Below are 20541 nucleotides of genomic sequence, written 5' to 3'. Positions count from 1 at the left end.
GCAGCGGCAGTGCAGGCACCAGGAGCAGCGCAGGGAGCCAGTTAAGTATAATCATTATGAGGGGCCCACCATATGCTGAGCATTTTATAGTCTTTTGAAGTGAACCATAGGGTGATTTCCTTAGCTGCACATATGACCTGTCATATAATCCATCTACTATTAACCCTTTTGAAGTGAACCAGAGGGTGACTTCATTAGCTGCACATATGACCTGTCATATAATCCATCTACTATTTCTACTTATGGGTTAATATGTGCAATCACTGATTCATTGGCAATAAATATTTTTCTTCTTTTCTTTTATTAGGATGCTTGTTTGAAGATGACCTTTGCAAACAATATGAGGTGTGCTTGAATGGTAAGTCCATATTTATGGATAGTTTCAAATTTCTATTATCTTTTTCTCTGGAAATTGTTTGCATTTATTTTCTTCGAATCAACCAGCTGCTCAAGAATATTAGTGTGAAAACCCCATCCACATGTAATGTGATTTCGATGTCTGCACTGAAAATCTGTGATAAATCCCTTAGAAAGTAATATTGTTTAAAAATGCCTCTAGACATGTACAGCATATATTAAAGGGATTTTTCAAGTTCTTTAAAATCATCCAAATGCCACCAAATGTAAAAAAATAAAAATAAAATGAAGCTATAGTCACCAGTTACTTCCACCACCATTTCCAGTGTTGAACCTCAGCCTCTCCACCAGGATCTGTTTACATGACTACAGATGTAACACTCCATATACCTGTGACCACTGCAGTTACTGGCTGTGCTACATGTTATAACATAATTCACTTGGAAATATTACTGTATTATGGTCTATGGCAACATAATGTGTGTATATATATATATATACAGTGTGTATATATATATATATATATATATATACATACATATATACACACACACTATATATGCTATATTTTAATATAATATATATCTAACAGGGATATCTGCAGTGATCATTGATAATTAATTTTCATCAAAATATTCTCGAGGTACTAAAGCACATAGCCTGCCACTGAAGTTAATGTTCTTTAACGTGTTTGATCAAGATACAAACTATTTTATATTATGTTTATATTTGTAATACTAGTGGTTGTCCAAGATTTTAACCACTACAATTTCTTGAAGGGAACCTGTTAAATAGAACATGGTGTCTGAGCTGAAGGCAGCATTTTATAGAGCAGGAGGAGCTGAGCAGACTGATATATAGTTTAATGGGAAAATATTCAGTAAAAATTATTTTTTTTTTATTTATATCTGTGCTTGCGTCAGGCTTTGAAGTCAAGGAGGTCCTATCAGTGATTGACAGCTTTCCCTCAATGAGGAGACAGTCCTATCAGTGATTTACAGCCTTTCCTCTATGAGGAGGTGGTCTTATCAGTGATTGGCAGTCTTCCCTCTATGAGGAGGCGGTCCTAACAGTGATTGACAGCCTTCCCTCTATGAGGAGGAGGGCCTATCAGTGATTGGCAGCCTTCCCTCTATGGGAAGACGGTCCTATCAGTGATTGACAGACTTCCCTCTACGAGGAGGAGGTCCTATCAGTGATTTACAGCGTTCCCTCTATGAGGAGGAGGTCCTATCAGTTAGTGACAGCCTTCCCTCTATGAGGAGGAGGTCCTATTAGTGATTGACAATCTTCCCTCTATGAGGAGGAGGTCCTATCAGTGATTGACAGCCTTCCCTGTATGAGGAGGAGGTCCTATCAGTTAGTGACAGCCTTCCCTCTATGAGGAGGAGGTCCTATCAGTGATTGACAGCCTTCCCTCTATGAGGAGGAGGTCCTATCAGTGATTGACAGCCTTTCTCTATGAGAAGGAGGTCCTATCAGTGATTGACAGCCTTCCCTCTATGAGGAGGTGGTCCTATCAGTGATTGACAGCCTTCCCTCTATGAGGAGGCAGTCCTATCAGTGATTGACAGCGCTCCCTCTATGAGGAGGAGGTCCTATCAGTGATTGACAGTGTTCCCTCTATGAGAAGACGTTCCTATCAGTGATTGACAGCCTTCCCTCTATGAGGAGGAGGTCCTATCAGTGATTGACAGTCTTCCCTCTATGAGGAGGAGGTCTTATCAGTGATTGACAGCCTTCCCTCTATGAGGAGGAGGTCCTATCAGTGACTGACAGTCTTCCCCCTATGAGGAGGAGGTCCTATCAGTGATTGACAGCGTTCCCTCTATGAGGAGGAGGTCCTATCAGTGATTGACAGCCTTCCCTGTATGAGGAGGAGGTCCTATCAGTGATTGACAGCCTTCCCTCTATGAGGAGGTGGTCCTATCAATGATTGACAGCGTTCTCTCTATGAGGAGGCGGTCCCATCAGTGACTGACAGCCTTCCCTCTATGAGGAGGTGGTCCTATCAGTGATTGACAGCGTTCCCTTTATGAGGAGGTGGTCCTATCAGTGATTGACAGCGTTCCCTCTATGAGGAGGTGGTCCTATCAGTGATTGACAGCGTTCTCTCTATGAGGAGGCGGTCCTATCAGTGATTGACAGCCTTCCCTCTATGAGGAGGTGGTCCTATCAATGATTTACAGCGTTCTCTCTATGAGGAGGCGGTCCAATCAGTGACTGACAGCCTTCCCTCTATGTGCATACAGAGATAGCTGTCAGTCACTGATAGGACCTCCTTCTTAAAGCCCAGAATGAGCAGGAGTTTAAATGAATGAAATACAAGTTATACTGAATCTTTTACCATAAACTATATATAAATCAGCTCAGCTCCTCCTGCTCTATAACATGCTGCAAATTATTCCACATTTTCATGGTGATAGGTTCCCTTTAAAAAATCAATATAACATGATAAACTCACCCATTTTTCCTGCACCTTTCTGACGGACACAGTGACATGCCTGTATTCGGCACGTGACCACTGCAGCCAATCTCTCAGCTGTGGACCGCTAATTACAGTGATTGGCTGCAACAGTCACATGCCTTATCCTTGGTATGTCACGGCTACTGTTTATAAACAGAGGCAGAAGGACCAAACTAGCATAGCCAAGAATGGCGCTGGAGACAAGAGTTAGGTTATCATGTTATTTGTTAGTATTGTAGGGGCTGTGTGAGACTTTTAACATTGATCGCGGCATCTGTGAGGCAAGGCAGAGTGCTGCAGGTCCTTCTGTCTTTCTATCGGAGTCTCCGCAGTGAAATTGCAGGGCTCCGATCGGTTACCATGGCAGCCCGGATGCTTCTTAAGCTTACCAGGCCTGCCATGGTAAGCTCCCTGCTGAGCTTTGCTGGAAGTACAGCTCAGCAGGGAACATGTGAAAATCCTATTTACCCTAATAGATATATATTAGATTGAATAGGACAAGGGATCAAAAGATCACAGCTTCTAGTTATTACTGTAAATATCCCTTTTCCCATTTTTACATATAAAATATTATTAACAATAAAAAAATAAACATTAGGTATCGCTGTGTCTGAACTATTAAAATATTTTATAAAATCCTGTGGGGTGAAAAAAAGAAAACCACACAATTCAACATTTTTTTGTCACCCCCCCCCCAAAAAAAAGTTTTTGAATAACAGTGATTTAAAAAGTCCTACATACCACAAAAATGGTACCTATAAAACCTACTGTTTGTTATGCAAAAAAATCAAGCCCTCATTCAGCTCTCTAGACTGAAATATCAAAAAGATATGGCTGTCAGAAAATAGCGATGCAAAGAAAATGTTTATTGTAGTAAAAAAAACAACTATACAAGTTTGGTATTGCCGTATGGATGTCATGCCATTTTTAGCGCACAGTGAAAGCCATGATGTAAAAACCCAAAAAATCTTGGCAGAATTGTTTTCTTTTTCAATTTAACCCCACAAAGAATTATTTCCCTATTTTCCAACAACAGACATGGTAAATTAAATGGTACTCTTAAAAAATACAACTTATCCTGCAAGAAATAAGCCCTCATATGGCTATATGAACGGAAAATTAAAAAAGTTATGGCTATTGGAACATGGGGAGGAAAAAGCAAAAATGCTAAACCAAAAATGGGCCCGGTACTAAAGCGGTTAATAAATTTGATTATATTTATCTGGTGTACACCGTTAAAGCGATCCATGCTTATTTCTCTTTTTTTTTTTGGAATATTCCACTTCTGCTCTTTAAGGTCATGTTTTCAACACCATTTACTTTTCCCTTCTTCTAAGGGTACTTTCACACTTGCGGCAGGACGGATCCGACAGGCTGTTCACCATGTTGGATCCGTCCTGCCGCTATTTCGCCGTGCCTCCGGACCGCCGCTCCGTCCCCATTGACTATAATGGGGACGGGGGCGGAGCTCCGGCGCAGCACGGCGGTGCACGGTGAAAGCCGCCGGAGCACTGCCCCCATTATAGTCAATGGGGACGGAGCGGCGGCACGGCGAAATAGCGGCAGGACAGATCCAACATGGTGAACAGCCTGTCGGATCCGTCCTGCCGCAAGTGTGAAAGTACTCTAATCCATCAAGAAAAATAATAATAAAAAATCATTTATTTTGAGCATCTGTTGTGCTCATTTTTGCTCATTCCGTGAGGGATCCGTTATTTAAAAATTCCTTTTCACAATACTTTTTCTCCCATCTAAAACCTCACAGCGGATGCTCAAACTAGTGGATCTGTTTTTCTTTATGTTCTTCTGACGGATCAGAAGAGCAGAAAACTAATCGGGTGCCTTGTTGCGATTTTGATGCAGAAAATTTCTCTCCTTTTAGGATCCACTCCTGATTTTGGCTTCCAAAACTGCATCAAGAAACGGTTTAGATTTATGTGCAGAAAATCCGCATGACATCTGCACTAAAACTGCACAAAAAAACCTCACGGAAATCCACACTATTTGGCCACTTTCAGATGAGCGAGTTGTACACTCCGGACTTGGAGCGTGAGTATAAGACAGCTTCCCCCCTGAACTTCCAGCACTGCCAGGGTCGCAGAGCATTATAGTGATTTATGTTGCTATATAACCCCTAAAGGTCTGGAATGTATTGGATAACACTGACATAATGCTGTCAGTGTTATCCAATGCATTCCAGAACTGTAAGGGTTACATTGCATTGTAAATCACTATAATGCTCTGCGACCCTGGCAGTGCTGGAAGTTCAGGGCGGAAGCTGTCTTATACTCACTCTCCAAGTCCGGAGTGTACAATTCACTCATCTAAAACCGGCCTTTATCACATTTTTGGTTTTTTATTCAGCATTTTATATGAGGTTTTTATGTGGATTTGATGCAGATTTTCCACAGATCTCACCCTTGAAATATGCACAAGAAAAACGCAACAATAGTTGACATGCTGCAGATTTCAAAATCTGCACGGCAGGTCAATTTCCGCACCTAAGAAAAAAGCTAAGTGTTCATGAGATTTGTCTAACTTCATGCAGTTTGTGGGTACGGTATTATGCTGCGTTTTTTTTACATTAAATTAAGCGCGAAAAAAATCTGCATATTCTGCAATGTGAGGAGGTGCCTTTAGAGTTTATGTGAGCGATTGTAATTGTTCTTCATTTACTATAGCTTTTGTGTTTGACAAACTTCCTAAATATATTTCTGTAAATGTTTTATCCAGAATCTCTTGCACTGTAGTCTCCAGTTAGTCTTGTAATAAATTGCCATCTGTAATTGGCAACCACCAAAGCCAGAAGACAGATCTTACCAGTCCCGTCCACTTATATTTTCTAGGAAGAGATTTATAAATTCTATATATACAGTTGAAACCAGAAGTTTACATACACTATAGAAAAAGACACATATGCATGTTGTTCTCAATATCTGACATGAAATCAGAATAAACCTTTCCTGGTTTTGGTCAATTAGGATTACCATCATTATGTACACTTTTGACATTGTAGAAAGTAATTAAAATGTCTTAAAACACTCTCTCTTTTATTATTCTGGCATTTGGCAAATAATAATAATTATGATAATCCTAATTGACCAAAAACAGGAACGGTTTATTCTAATTTCATGTCAGATATTGAGAACGACATGACATGCATTTGTGTCTTTTTCTATAGTGTATGTAAACTTCTGGTTTCAACTGTAGCTATATATATATATATAATTTATTTATTTTATATTTTTACTTATTTATTTACTTTTTTGTGTGTTGTTTTTTTGGGAGGGGGGGGAGATTAAATCTTACATTTTTTTGCCATGTTTTCTGCATGAAATCTCAGTTTTGATCATACGTAATGGAAACAGATCCTCTCTCATTAGAAACCCACTAGGACAAATTCAACGGGCGGTTGTTTTGCTCGGAGCCTGATCTATATTCTGTATGTTGCATTTCTCAAAGTAAAATTGTGTCAGCAAGTCTGAAAATGAAATATTAGTTCTGAGATTTGTATGAATGTGTTCCACTGATAACAAGCAGTTGATTTTCCCTGGAATTGGAGGTCAGTGTTCTCGTCATCATTACTTTTCTAGAATAAGGGCCACGCACTCAGTCTTCTGGATGCAGAAGTGAATTTAAAAAAGAGAAGTCGTATCTGTCTTTTATATTTTCTATCCTTTTATGATCCACTCCTGATGTTGGCTTCCAAATCTGCATTAGGAATCCGGACCATGTGACCGTACCCTAAGGTTCTGTGTAAGGGTCATTGTGTAGTTGACGGTTACTGCAGCGTGAAGGAGAGCAGCTCCGTTCACTACATAGTGCCCCAGATTTACTAATCCTATAGACGGCATAAGTATGGACGGCTGTCTGAACCTGCACCAGATTTATCACAGGGGCCCAGGCTGGATGATAAATGTAGTGCAGGGATGGACACTTCTCTATGACTCTATACCAAGTATTGGTTGATTTAGTTTAAGACAGATTTTATACCAGAGTTGTGGCAAAATGGCGCTTCATAAGCCCCACCCCCTTTACAGGAAAGCCCCACCCCTTGTTGAACTTGTCTGAGAAAAGTGTAGAAACCAGAGGTGCGCCAATTTGTACCACTTTTGAAACAGATTTTTGCCACAGACACATTAGTACATTTGAGGAAGTGTGGTTTATCTTAAGGATAGGCCATGATTAGTGAAATCTCAGAATACCCTTTAAACCTCTATGGTCCATCCTCTGGATTGGTATACATTGGCATACCTTCTTTTCCTCTGTATTTGAAAGCAACATCTGTAGAGATCAGTGGTGTAAGTAGAGTTCTATGGGCCCCAGGGTAAAATTTGGATCGGGGCCCCCCCCCACTGTCACAACCAGACAGCTGAGAAGCTCTGACAGAGGCCTTTCAGAACCTCCTCCTTGAGTTCTGTGTTGTGGTATTCAGCTCCTCCTCTCATTAGCCTCTCTCAGCTGTTATGTGTTGGACTAATTGTTTCCCTTTAAATTCTTCCCCAGAATGCTTTTCTGGGCGGCTTATATTTCTTCCTGGAGTATGTGTGCATGCCCATCTGGTTCTCCTCTCCTCTACAAAGTTAAGTGTTATACTGTTATCTGTTATTTTCTGTTTGCTGGATCCCAGGTGACCCTGACTCCCTCCGTGTCTGGTGTAGGGAGCCGGTGGTCGTGTCCCCTCACTATTGCAGGGTGCTCAGGGATTATATAGTCAAGGTACGTGGATATGCATACCTCCACCATTCGGATCTATGCATAGGCTGAGCAGCCAGGGAAAGTCCCAGGTCTTCTACAGGGGTCCCCCTTATGTTCCTTAGCTTCTGGATCCAGCGAGTCATTTATGCATGTTGTTTTGCCTTGTTTCCTGTACACATTCCGTGACATTATAAGCCGCCAAAACCGTCTCAAGCATGGATCCGGTTTCACTTTTGGCTGAACGCCTTCAGGGTCTTTCATTGGAGGTAGCTGATCTCCGCAGGACTTTTTCTCAGCTTCAAGTGACCGGTTCAGCTGGCGTTCATGGAGTTTGTTCTGAGCCTAAGATCTCGCTCCCGGATACGTTCTCCGGGGGTAGTGAGAATTTTGTGCGTTTTAGAGAGGCTTGCAAACTCCATTTTCGCCTTCTTCCCCATTCTTCTGGTGATGAGGAACGGAGGGTGGGGATCATTATATCGCTGCTCAGGGGTAACGCTCAGTCCTGGGCCTTTTCGCTGCCGGAGGGGGCACGGCCCCTCCGTTCAGTGGATGAATTCTTTTTAGCCCTGGGTCAGATATATGATGATCCGGATCGTATTGCTCTGGCGGAGTCTAGACTACGTCTCCTATGCCAGGGTAAACAATCCGCAGAAATATACTGCTCAGAATTTCGGAGTTGGGCAGCTGATACTGGTTGGAATGATGCTGCACTCCGAAGTCAATTTTGCCATGGTCTTTCAGAGGGATTGAAAGATGCATTTGCCTTTCATGAAAGGCCTATTTGTTTGGACTCTGCTATGTCTCAGGCCGTTCGTATTGACAGGCGTCTTAGAGAGAGAGGAGAGATCTCTCCTTCCTGTCATACTCGGTCCCAGGACTGTGCAGCGGTCCCATTCTCTGCGCAGGGGTCTCAGTCGCTGTCAGCCCCTTCTGAGCAGGAGCCCATGCAGCTGGGGTTGATTGCTTCTGACAATAGAAGATTCAGCCCGCATGGGAGGGTTTGTTTTTGTTGTGGAGGTATTAATCATTTGGCAAATATTTGTCCCTCTAGGAGATTCAGGCAGTTCTCTGGGTATAATAAAGAAACAAAGAGGAAAAAATCTTTGAAAAATGTTCCGTCTGTTACTATTGGCAGGATTGAGGCGGAGATTGAAGATTTTCCGTTTGCTTGTAGTTCCCGTTTTGTCCTGCCGGCTAGGGTGGCGCTAGAGAGCAAGAACATTTTTTGTGAGATTTTTGTGGATAGTGGAGCAGCGGTCAATCTCATTGATAATCACTTTGCGATAACTCATGGTTTCCAGGTGTGCGCTTTGAGAAAGGATATTCCTGTATTTGCTATCGATTCCGCTCCACTTTCTCAGAAATCATTAAAGGGCATAGTTCACAATATCCGTTTAATTGTGAGTGATGCTCATGTTGAGGATGTGTCATGTTTCGTCCTTAGCGGTTTGCCCACCCCGCTGGTGTTGGGGCTGCCCTGGCTCACTAAGCATAACCCCACTATTGATTGGCAAGCGAAGCAAATAAATGGTTGGAGTGACTTTTGCAGAGAGAATTGCCTCATGACATCTGTTTCTGAGGTTGCTACTAAGACTATACCATCTTTTCTCTCTGAATTTTCGGATGTCTTCTCTGAGAGTGGAGTTCAGGATTTGCCCCCGCACAGGGAGTACGATTGCCCTATTAATCTCATCCCAGACGCCAAGCTGCCTAAATCTCGTTTATACAATCTTTCCCAACCTGAGAGGATCGCTATGCGTGCTTATATCTCTGAGAGTCTGAGAAGGGGACACATACGACCCTCGAAGTCACCTGTTGCCGCTGGTTTTTTCTTTGTTAAGAAAAAAGATGGTTCTTTAAGACCTTGTCTGGATTTCAGGGAGCTGAACAATATCACAATTCGTGACCCTTATCCGCTTCCTCTGATCCCGGACCTATTTAACCAGGTTGTTGGGGCTAAAGTCTTTTCCAAATTAGATTTAAGAGGGGCATACAACGTGGTCAGGGTCAGAGAAGGGGACGAATGGAAGACGGCCTTCAATACCCCTGAGGGCCATTTTGAAAACTTGGTTATGCCTTTTGGTTTGATGAATGCCCCAGCCGTTTTCCAGCATTTCGTGAACAGCATTTTTTATCATTTGATGGGAAAATTTGTATTGGTGTATTTGGATGACATTTTGATTTTTTCTCCCGATTTCAAAACTCATAAGGAACATTTACGTCAGGTCTTGCTCATCCTGCGGGAGAATAAATTATATGCGAAACTGGAAAAATGTGTGTTTGCGGTTCCAGAAATTCAATTTCTGGGGTTTCTTCTCTCCGCTTCTGGTTTTCGCATGGACCCCGAGAAGGTCCGCGCTGTGCTTGAGTGGGAGCTTCCTGAGAATCAAAAGGCGCTGATGCGTTTTTTGGGCTTTGCCAATTATTACAGGAAGTTCATTTTGAATTATTCTTCTATTGTTAAACCACTCACTGATATGACCAGAAAGGGGGTAGATTTTTCTTCTTGGTCAGTAGAGGCGCGTAAGGCTTTTTCTGATATCAAGGAGAGTTTTGCTTCCGCTCCCATCTTGGTGCAACCTGATGTTTCGTTACCCTTCATAGTTGAGGTTGATGCTTCTGAGGTGGGTGTGGGGGCGGTCTTGTCTCAGGGTTCCTCTCCTGCCAATTGGCGACCGTGTGCCTTTTTCTCAAGAAAACTCTCCTCCGCAGAGAGAAATTACGATGTGGGAGATAGGGAATTGTTGGCCATCAAGTTGGCTTTTGAGGAATGGCGCCATTGGCTAGAGGGAGCCAGACACCCTATTACCGTATTTACTGACCATAAAAATCTGGCCTACTTGGAGTCAGCCAAGCGTCTGAACCCGAGACAGGCCAGATGGTCGTTGTTCTTTTCTAGGTTTAATTTTGTTGTCACGTTCCGCCCTGGAGTTAAGAATGTGAAGGCAGATGCCCTGTCACGTTGTTTTCCGGGAGGCGGGAATTTTGAAGACCCGGGTCCCATTTTGGCTGAAGGTGTGGTGGTCTCTGCTCTTTTTCCTGAATTGGAGGCAGAGGTGCAGGCAGCCCAGTCAGAGGCTCCTGATCTTTGTCCTCCTGGGAGGTTGTTTGTGCCTCTCGCTTTAAGGCCTCATGCACATGACAGTTTTTCTTCACGGCCCGCAAAAACGGGGTCCGTGGGTCCGTGATCCGTGACCGTTTTTTCGTCCGTGGGTCTTCCTTGATTTTTGGAGGATCCACGGACATGAAAAAAAAGTCGTTTTGGTGTCCGCCTGGCCGTGCGGAGCCAAACGGATCCGTCCTGAATTACAATGCAAGTCAATGGGGACGGATCCGTTTGATGTTGACACAATATGGTGCCATTTCAAACGGATCCGTCCCCATTGACTTTCAATGTAAAGTCTGGAGTTCTTTTATACCATCGGATTGGAGTTTTCTCCAATCCGATGGTATATTTTAACTTGAAGCGTCCCCATCACCATGGGAACGCCTCTATGTTAGAATATACTGTCGGATATGAGCTACTTTGTGAACCTCAAATCCGACAGTATATTCTAACACAGAGGCGTTCCCATGGTGATGGGGACGCTTCAGGTTAGAATACACTACAAACTTTGTACAAGACTGCCCCCTGCTGCCTGGCAGCACCCGATCTCTTACTGGGGGATATGATAGCACAATTAACCCCTTTAAGTGCGGCACCTAAAAGGGTTAATTGTACTATCATATTCCCCTGTAAGAGATAAGGGCTGCCAGGCAGCAGGGGGCAGCCCCCCCCCTCCCCAGTTTGAATATCGTTGGTGGCACAGTGTGCCCCCCCCTCCCTCCCTCTATTGTATTAAATCGTTGGTGGCACAGTGTGCCAACCACCATCGGCCCCCCTCCCTCCCTCTATTGTATTAAATCGTTGGTGGCACAGTGTGCCAACCACCATCGCCCCCCCCCCTCCCTCCCTCTATAGCAGTAACATTGGTGGCAGTGCGCGGTCTCAACAGTAGAAGATTCATACTTACCTGCTTCTTGCTGCTGCGACGTCTGTGTCCGGCCGGGAGCTCCTCCTACTGGTAAGTGAAAGGTCTGTGCGGCGCATTGCTAAAGAACTGTCACTTACCAGTAGGAGGAGCTCCCGGCCGGACACAGACATCGCAGCAGCAAGAAGCAGGTAAGTATGAATCTTCTACTGTTGAGACCGCACACTGCCACCAATGTTACTGCTATAGAGGGGGGGGGGGGGGCGGGGCGATGGTGGTTGGCACACTGTGCCACCAACGATTTAATACAATAGAGGGAGGGAGGGGGGCCGATGGTGGTTGGCACACTGTGCCACCAACGATTTAATACAATAGAGGGAGGGAGGGGGGGCGATGGTGGGGGCACACTATGCCACCAACGATATTCAAACTGGGGAGGGGGGGGGTCTGCCCCCTGCTGCCTGGCAGCCCTGATCTCTTACAGGGGGATATGATGCCGCACCTGAAGGGGTTAATTGTGCTATCATATCCCCCTGTAAGAGATCGGGTGCTGCCAGGCAGCAGGGGGCAGTCTTGTACCAAGTTTGCAGTGTATTCTAACTAGAAGCGTCCCCATCACCATGGGAACGCTTCTGTGTTAGAATATACTGTCGGAAATGAGTTTTCACGGAGTGAAAACTTAGATCAGAAAAAGCTTTTATGCAGACGGATCTTCGGATCCGTCTGTATGAAAGCAACCTACGGCCACGGATCACGGACACGGATGCCAATCTTGTGTGCATCCGTGTTCTTTCACGGACCCATTGACTTGAATGGGTCCGTGAACCATTGTCCGTCAAAAAAATAGGACAGGTCATATTTTTTTGACGGACAGGATACACGGATCACGGCCTCGGCTGCAAAACGGTGCATTTTCCGATTTTTCCACGGACCCATTGAAAGTCAATGGGTCCGCGAAAAAAAACGGAAAACGGCACAACGGCCACGGATGCACACAACGGTCGTGTGCATGAGGCCTAAGACACAAGATTTTTAAAGAACACCACGATACGGTCCTTGCTGGGCACCCGGGGGTAAGAGCCACACTGGATCTCATCGCTCGGAGATTCTGGTGGCCTTTGCTTCGTAAGTCGGTTGAGGGTTTTGTGGCAGCCTGCGAGACTTGCGCTCGTGCCAAAGTCCCTCATTCACGGCCATCAGGTCCTCTCCTTCCCTTACCCATTCCTTCCCGTCCTTGGACACATCTGTCCATGGACTTTATCACGGACCTGCCTCGTTCCTCGGGGAAGACTGTGATTCTGGTGGTGGTGGACCGTTTTAGCAAAATGGTGCATTTCATCCCTTTTCCTGGTTTGCCCAATGCTAAGACGCTGGCGCAGGCATTTGTTGATCACATTGTCAAATTGCACGGTATTCCTTCAGACATAGTCTCTGATAGGGGCACGCAGTTTGTTTCCAGATTCTGGAAGGCTTTCTGTTCTCGCTTGGGGGTTCGGTTGTCATTCTCTTCTGCTTTCCACCCGCAGTCGAATGGCCAGACGGAGCGCGTCAATCAGAATCTGGAGACATATCTGCGCTGTTTTGTGGCGGAGAATCAAGAGGATTGGTGTTCTTTTTTGTCCCTTGCTGAGTTTGCTTTAAATAACCGTCGTCAGGAGTCCTCTGATAAGTCACCATTTTTTGGTGCATATGGGTTTCATCCACAGTTTGGGACTTTCTCGGGAGAGGGGTCTTCTGGTTTACCTGATGAGGACAGATTCTCCTCGTCTTTGTCATCTATTTGGCAAAAGATTCAAGATAATCTAAAGAGAATAAGTGAGAGATATAAGCGTGTGGCTGATAAGAGACGTGTGCTTGGTCCGGACCTGAATGTTGGTGATCTGGTGTGGTTGTCTACCAAGAATATCAAATTGAAGGTTCCCTCCTGGAAGTTGGGTCCTAGGTTTATTGGGCCTTACAAAATCCTGTCTGTCATCAATCCTGTTGCATACCGTCTTGATCTTCCTCAGACTTGGAAGATCCATAATGTTTTTCATAAGTCCTTATTGAAACCTTATGTTCAACCCATTGTACCCTCGCCTTTGCCTCCTCCTCCGATTATGGTTGATGGGAATCTTGAATTTCAGGTCTCTAGGATTGTGGATTCTCGTCTTGTCCGTGGTTCTCTTCAGTACCTTGTTCACTGGGAGGGGTATGGTCCTGAGGAGAGGATGTGGGTCTCAGTGACGGACATTAAAGCCTCTCGTCTCATCAAGGCTTTCCATAGGTCCCATCCTGAGAAGGTGGGTTCTGAGTGTCCGGAGTCCACTCGTAGAGGGAGGGGTACTGTCACAACCAGACAGCTGAGAAGCTCTGACAGAGGCCTTTCAGAACCTCCTCCTTGAGTTCTGTGTTGTGGTATTCAGCTCCTCCTCTCATTAGCCTCTCTCAGCTGTTATGTGTTGGACTAATTGTTTCCCTTTAAATTCTTCCCCAGAATGCTTTTCTGGGCGGCTTATATTTCTTCCTGGAGTATGTGTGCATGCCCATCTGGTTCTCCTCTCCTCTACAAAGTTAAGTGTTATACTGTTATCTGTTATTTTCTGTTTGCTGGATCCCAGGTGACCCTGACTCCCTCCGTGTCTGGTGTAGGGAGCCGGTGGTCGTGTCCCCTCACTATTGCAGGGTGCTCAGGGATTATATAGTCAAGGTACGTGGATATGCATACCTCCACCATTCGGATCTATGCATAGGCTGAGCAGCCAGGGAAAGTCCCAGGTCTTCTACAGGGGTCCCCCTTATGTTCCTTAGCTTCTGGATCCAGCGAGTCATTTATGCATGTTGTTTTGCCTTGTTTGCTGTACACATTCCGTGACACCCACACCGTGCCCGGTCGCACCCTCTATGACCACGATCGTTACACCCCTGGTCTCTGGTAATAATAATATCACCCCAGCTAATGTACCTATTTCCCCCAGTAATATCCCTATAGTGCCCTTTGACTGCCCCCAGTAATGTCCCTCACTGCCCCCAGTAATGTTCCCCACTTCCCCAGTAATGCCCCTCACTGCCCCAAGTAATGTCCCCCAGTGCCCCCCAGTAATAGCCCCCAGCTCCCCTCATCGACCCCCAGTAATGTCCTTCTACTGCCCCTAGTAGTGTCCCCCACTGCTCCTACTAATGTCCCCCACTGCTCCTACTAATGTCCCCCACTGCTCCTAGTAATGTCCCCCACAGCCTCCAGTCTTCACTCACATGTAACGGGGCCCGGTAAGTCACTGTACTTCATACCGGACCTGGCAGAGCATTCAACTCACCTGCATCACATGCGGTACAGCATCTGTCAAGCCCCAGCACTCCCCTGCTAGAATTAGTCATAACTTAAGTGGTTGGGCGGAGCCTAACTTATGTTAGTCAGGCTCCGCCCACCCATTTAATTTATGACTAATTCTAGCAGGGCAGTGCTGGGGCTTGACAGATGCTGTAGCGCATGTGATGCAGGTGAGTTGAATGCTCTGACGGGCCCGGCATGAAGTACAGTGACAGTGCCAGGCCCTGTCACACTCCCTAAGCAGCTCTACAAGTGGTGGCAACCAGACCTGCTCACATTCTAGGTTGCTGGCGGCTATTTTAAATCATTTCCGAGGAACCCCTTTAAGAAGCTGTCACCTCTCCTGACATGTATTAGTAACTACATGCATTGCCCATGTAAAAAAAACATTCTAGAGCATCTATTCTTATGAATTTATACTGTGCCATTCCTGTATTATTCCTATTAGAAGTTATGAATGAATTGCTGGCAGTTTTCAATAAAAGTTCAGATGGGTGTTACCAGTGAGAGGTGTGATCCCTGCACAGTCTGACACTGGCAGCACTGATTGGATAGTGTCAGAGTGTGCAGGTACACACCCCCAACTGGTAACACCCAGAAGGACCTTTATGGCAAACTTCTAGTAGGAGTAGTAAAGGAATATAACATCATAGAGTCTTAGGAGTAGATGCTCTAGAATTGTTGTTACAAGCAGGATACAAATAGTTGTTAAAAGAGATGCTCAGAGAGGTGACGGGTCAGAGTTACAGGTTACTTTAAAATGTGCGTGGCCTTTACAGTCCTCTTACTGGCACACTGCAGGATACCGTATCTTAGCACCCAGATGTCATTGTAATTGTTTTCAAATATTAGAAATTACTGTTAGGCCTCATGCACACGACTGTATGTATGACTGACTGTATAACGGATCCGCAAACAATACAGATCATATCCGCGTGCATTCCGTATTTTGCGGAACCTGAACTGCTGGCCCCTAATAGTCCTTTCCTTGTCCGTAATTCGGATAATAATAGGACATGTTCTATTTTTTTGCGGAACGGAAATACGGACATATGGAAACAGAATGTACCTTCTGTTTTTTTTGCAGACCATTGAAATGAATGTTACATACACGGTCCGCAAAAAAAAACGGAACGGACACGGAATGAAAATACGTTCGTGTGCATGAGGCCTTAGATACAAAAGGTTCTCGCGTATCTGGTCACATATGAACTGTTCTGCACAAAGCTTTTATACGTGTGAGACGTCCAATGGGAAGGGCTTGTTGGCGGACGGAGATAGGTGTTATGTGATTACTGATCAAATAAGACCGAGCTCTGAACGGATTGCTGTTTTAATGGCTAAACCAGGTTGGCAGGGGACTTGTTCAGCTGTTTAGTTTGGATAACTAATCATGCAAATGTAAAATATATAAAATATAAGCCCCTTCAGGACCCTGCAATTTTCCGTTGCCTTCTCAGAGCCATAATTTTATAATTTTTCCATTTATATAGCTCCATGAAAGGCCTAATGCACACAACCGTTTTTCGGGTCTGCATCCGAGCCGCAGTTTTTGCGGCTCGGGTGCGGACCCATTCACTTTAATGGGGCCGCAAAAGATGTGGACAGCACTCTGTGTGCTGTCCGCATCCTTTGCTCCGTTCTGTGGCCCTGCAAAAAAAATATAGCATGTCCTATTCTTGTCCGTTTTGCGGACAAGAATAGGCATTTCTACAATGGGCCGCCCGTTCCGCAAATTGTGGAAGGCACACAGGCGGCTTCCTTTTTTTGCGGATGAGCGGTTTGTGGACTGCAAAAAACGGAACTGGCGTGTGCATGTGGGAAAAGTTGTACTTTCTAATTACACCATTTAATATTGCATACCATGTAGTGGAAAGCTTTATACAAAAAATTCCAAATTGAGTGGAATTGAAAAAAAAAAAAGCAATTCCACCATAGTTTTACGGGTTTCGTTTTTACCTCTTAAGGACACAGGGCGTACAGGTATGCCCTGATGTCCTGGTACCTAAGGACACAGGGCGTACCTGTACGCCCTGTGTATTTCCGATCCCTGCCGCGCGGCAGGCGGTGATCGGAACAAGGTGCCTGCTCAAATCATTGAGCAGGCACCTCGGCTAAATGCGCGGGGGGTTGCCGTGACCCCCCATGTCGGCGATTCAGACCTGCGGTTTGCGGCTTTTCATGTTGCGGGCTGCAACGGTGCCATCGGGTACCCATAAGGCTGTAGGGGGACCCGATGGCATGGAAGGCATCTTAGAGCAATCTTCAGCTCAAGAAAATTTAGACTCTTTTTGAATTTCTGCTGTAAATGACAGGCCTATGTCATTTTCATTGAGGCTCTTTGCAAATTTAAAGAAATCTGTCTCCGTGCCATCCTAAAATAATAAAAATATTATCTATATAACGCCCCCAAATTTTTAATATTATCTATATAACGACCCCAAAATGAAATGTCATTTTGGGTTCGTTATATAGATGATATTTGAATTTTTTGGGATGGCACGGAGACTTTCTTTAAATTTGCAAAGAACCTCAATGAAAATGACATAGGCCTGTCATTTACAGCTGACATTCAAAAAGAGAGTCTACATTTTCTTGACCTGAAGATTGCTCTAAGATATGATGGCAGCATCACAACTGAGGTCTACAGAAAACCTACTGCGACAAATAATTTCCTTCATTGAGAGAGCTTCCACCCACCACCCACCCTCCTAGCCAGAGGGTACCCAAAGAAAGTACTCCATCGAGCATACAATAGAGCCAAAAATACAGACAGGAACAGCTTATTTCAGCAAAAAGATATAATAAGAGATAAGAAAATAATACGCTGTATAGAAACATATGATATACAGCATCAAGCAGTATACAAAATTCTAAAATGTCATTGGCATGTCCTGCGAGTGGACACAGGTAAAAACTTAAAAAACTTAAAAGAGATGATGGTACATAGCCACTTTCAAAGGAAACAACAAATTACAAAAACATGGCTGGCAGTAAAAGGATCATACCCCTGTGGATCGATGGAAAAAGCTACACCATTAATGACTACATTAATCGTAGAACTATGGGAGTAGTTTATGCCATCCAGTGTGAGTGTCCCAAACTATATATATTGGAAAAACTATTCAAGAAATGAGGAGACAAATATCAAAACATCTCAGTAATCTAAATGCCAAAGAACAAACGCCACTCTCTAAACCAGGCATCCTCAAACTGCGTCCCTCCAGCTGTTGCAAAACTACAACTCCCAGCATGCCCGAACAGCCTACAGGTATCAGCCTACAGCAGCTCATTGTGGGAGTTGTAGTTTTACAACAGCTGGAGGGCCGCAGTTTGAAGATGCCTGCTCTAAACATATCAAAAAGTATCATAAAGGGACTCCCTCAGGTCTGAAAATATGGGGGATACAAAAAATTAAAACAGGCCCTCGACAGGGCGATATAGACAAGAGATTACAACAGGAGGAGACTAAGTGGATTTATCGACTCAAATCCCTTTCACCAATGGGGCTAAATGAAGGCTTTACTTACAGTATGCCTCATTTTTTATAATAGGCCTATGAAATCTGGCCCAGCCTGACAAGGCATCTAACTAACTAGAGTGCAATAACATATACCACAAGTAATATCATTTATCATTAAATGAAAAGACAAGGGACCAGAATAAAGGTGCTAAATAAGAAATGAAATGCAAATACCTGACAAAGAAAAAGGTAGTAAACAGTTACACCTGTAATTTTTGAATCCCCCCTTTAATCAAAATTATAAAGTAAGTCTAAGCTATACTAGTAAAAACAATGAAAAGGTTATGAACTGTATATTGATGTTTCTGCATCTAATTGACCTCCTTTCATTCCTCCTCCCAATTGCTATATATTATATCTTGCCCTCGAGAGTATAGGTTTATATTATAATCTATATAATAAAAGCGAGGATAGCAATACAGTACTGTGATCAATCATGTGGACCAAAGTTATTAAAAAGCTAGGTACAATAACAAAAATCACAAAATGAAAAACAACAGTAAAAATAATAATAACAAATATGAGGATGGGGTAAATACTATATATAAAAAATATATATATATAAAAAAAGACATAATCTATTATCCACTAAAAGCTAACAAATAGAAAGTAACCCAATCGCCATGTCTGTAACAACAATAAACATAATACTATAGCATTATTCAATATTAAAATGAGCTACAGGAAGCAAGAAGAAAAGTTTGGAATATATGAGGAATTTGGGTAGAATAATTTTACGGTATTTATTACTGTCTATTTTTTATATTTTTATTCCTATTTTTCCTTTTTCTTTGTTCTTCTGTTTATATGCATATACAAATCATAACCATAGTAACATAAAAATGTTAAGCATAATAAAATGGGACTGTATCAATAAGGTAATGTCCATGCATTGTCATCAATACCACTAATAATATGATAAAATTAAAATAAATAAATATATATATGGGGTGTGGAATGTATATACACATGTATATATTTAGATGACCTATATCTTATAATTTATGAATTTTGGCCATACACTACTGTTAATATAGTTTCTCACCAACATAACCTTGCTAAAAAATAAAGGGTTAATTATATAATCCATATCTAAAAATATCATAGTCAATAGGTAAAGAAAATAAGCTTAAGAGAGGGGTACCTGCTTCCTACATAGATAAGAAAAATCAGTTGAGACTAAGTTCTGCCACATGCGCATAGCGAACTGAAGAAGGAAAATACCACTAAGTTGACGCGCATGCGTGAACTCCCCGAAGAAGTGAGCGAGTCAGGGAGATGCTATAGTCACGCAACCTGTAGGAGTGACATGGAAGCAAGGTGAGCCAATGGATACAGAGATTAGAATGTATTGGGGGATAAAGTAAGAAACAGCGTGATACTCCGCACCATTGTGTCATCATCCATCTAGCTTATAAAATCTGGTCCCCGCCCCCAACACACATACCTGCACGTTCTCCTGAAGACGCTGCTTTTCCAGCGAAACATGTCGGGAGGCAGGGTGCTTGTTTGTGTGTGATTTTAGGCTCAGTAGAAAGCAGACAGCATATAAGCATATAGGAATAACTACAAATAGAGTCTAAATGTAGCAATATGCGGCCAGCCTGAGCGCTCATAGGCTGGACTGGCCACAATGGCATAGAATAATTAAACACTGCTGTGCAGAAAGATAACCAGCGAGTGTACATAAACTTCTGAAGGAATCCGTATTCCCAGCTGCCTGTTCTATACCTACTGAAGGTTTGAGGCTGGGTTCAGACCTGAGCATTTTACAGCGCGTTCCTACGCGCTGTCAACAGGCAAGAACCAATGATTCCCTATGGAAATGGTTCTCACCTGAGCGTTTTACAGCGCGTACGATCGCGCTGTAAAACGCCCGTGTCACCACCAGACATCTGAGAAGCTCTGACAGATGCCTTTCAGAACCTCCTCCTTGAGCTTCCTTTGTTTTGGTTTTCAGTTCCTCATCTCGTTAGCCTCTCTCAGCTGTCATGTAGTTGGACTGATTGCATCCCTTTAAATTCCTCCCCATAATGCATTAGTGTGCGGTTTATACAACTTCATGGAGTGTGTGTGCATGCTGATCCTATTTCCCAGTCTTCTACAAGATAAGTGTTGTACATTCATTTGTGATTTTCTGTTTGCTGGATCCCAGGTGACCCTGACTCCCTCCGTGTCTAGAGTAGGGAGCTGGTGGTTGTGTCCCCTCACTATT

General features: G+C 43.7%; 1 protein-coding gene across 1 annotated transcript in view; it reads left to right on the top strand.

Moving 5' to 3' along the window:
- The window catches only part of PTPRN2 (protein tyrosine phosphatase receptor type N2), a 1552619-nt gene that overhangs the window by 155154 nt on the left and 1376924 nt on the right, over positions 1–20541 (top strand). Inside the window, exon 2 of the mRNA XM_044294005.1 lies at positions 308–358. Within this exon, the coding sequence (XP_044149940.1) occupies positions 308–358 (51 nt within the window). The remainder of the gene's footprint in view (positions 1–307; positions 359–20541) is intronic.

This window comes from Bufo gargarizans, chromosome 5 (assembly GCF_014858855.1).
Source record: "Bufo gargarizans isolate SCDJY-AF-19 chromosome 5, ASM1485885v1, whole genome shotgun sequence".
Taxonomy (NCBI): Eukaryota; Metazoa; Chordata; class Amphibia; order Anura; family Bufonidae; genus Bufo; species Bufo gargarizans.
This window is presented reverse-complemented; position numbering and strand designations above follow the sequence as displayed.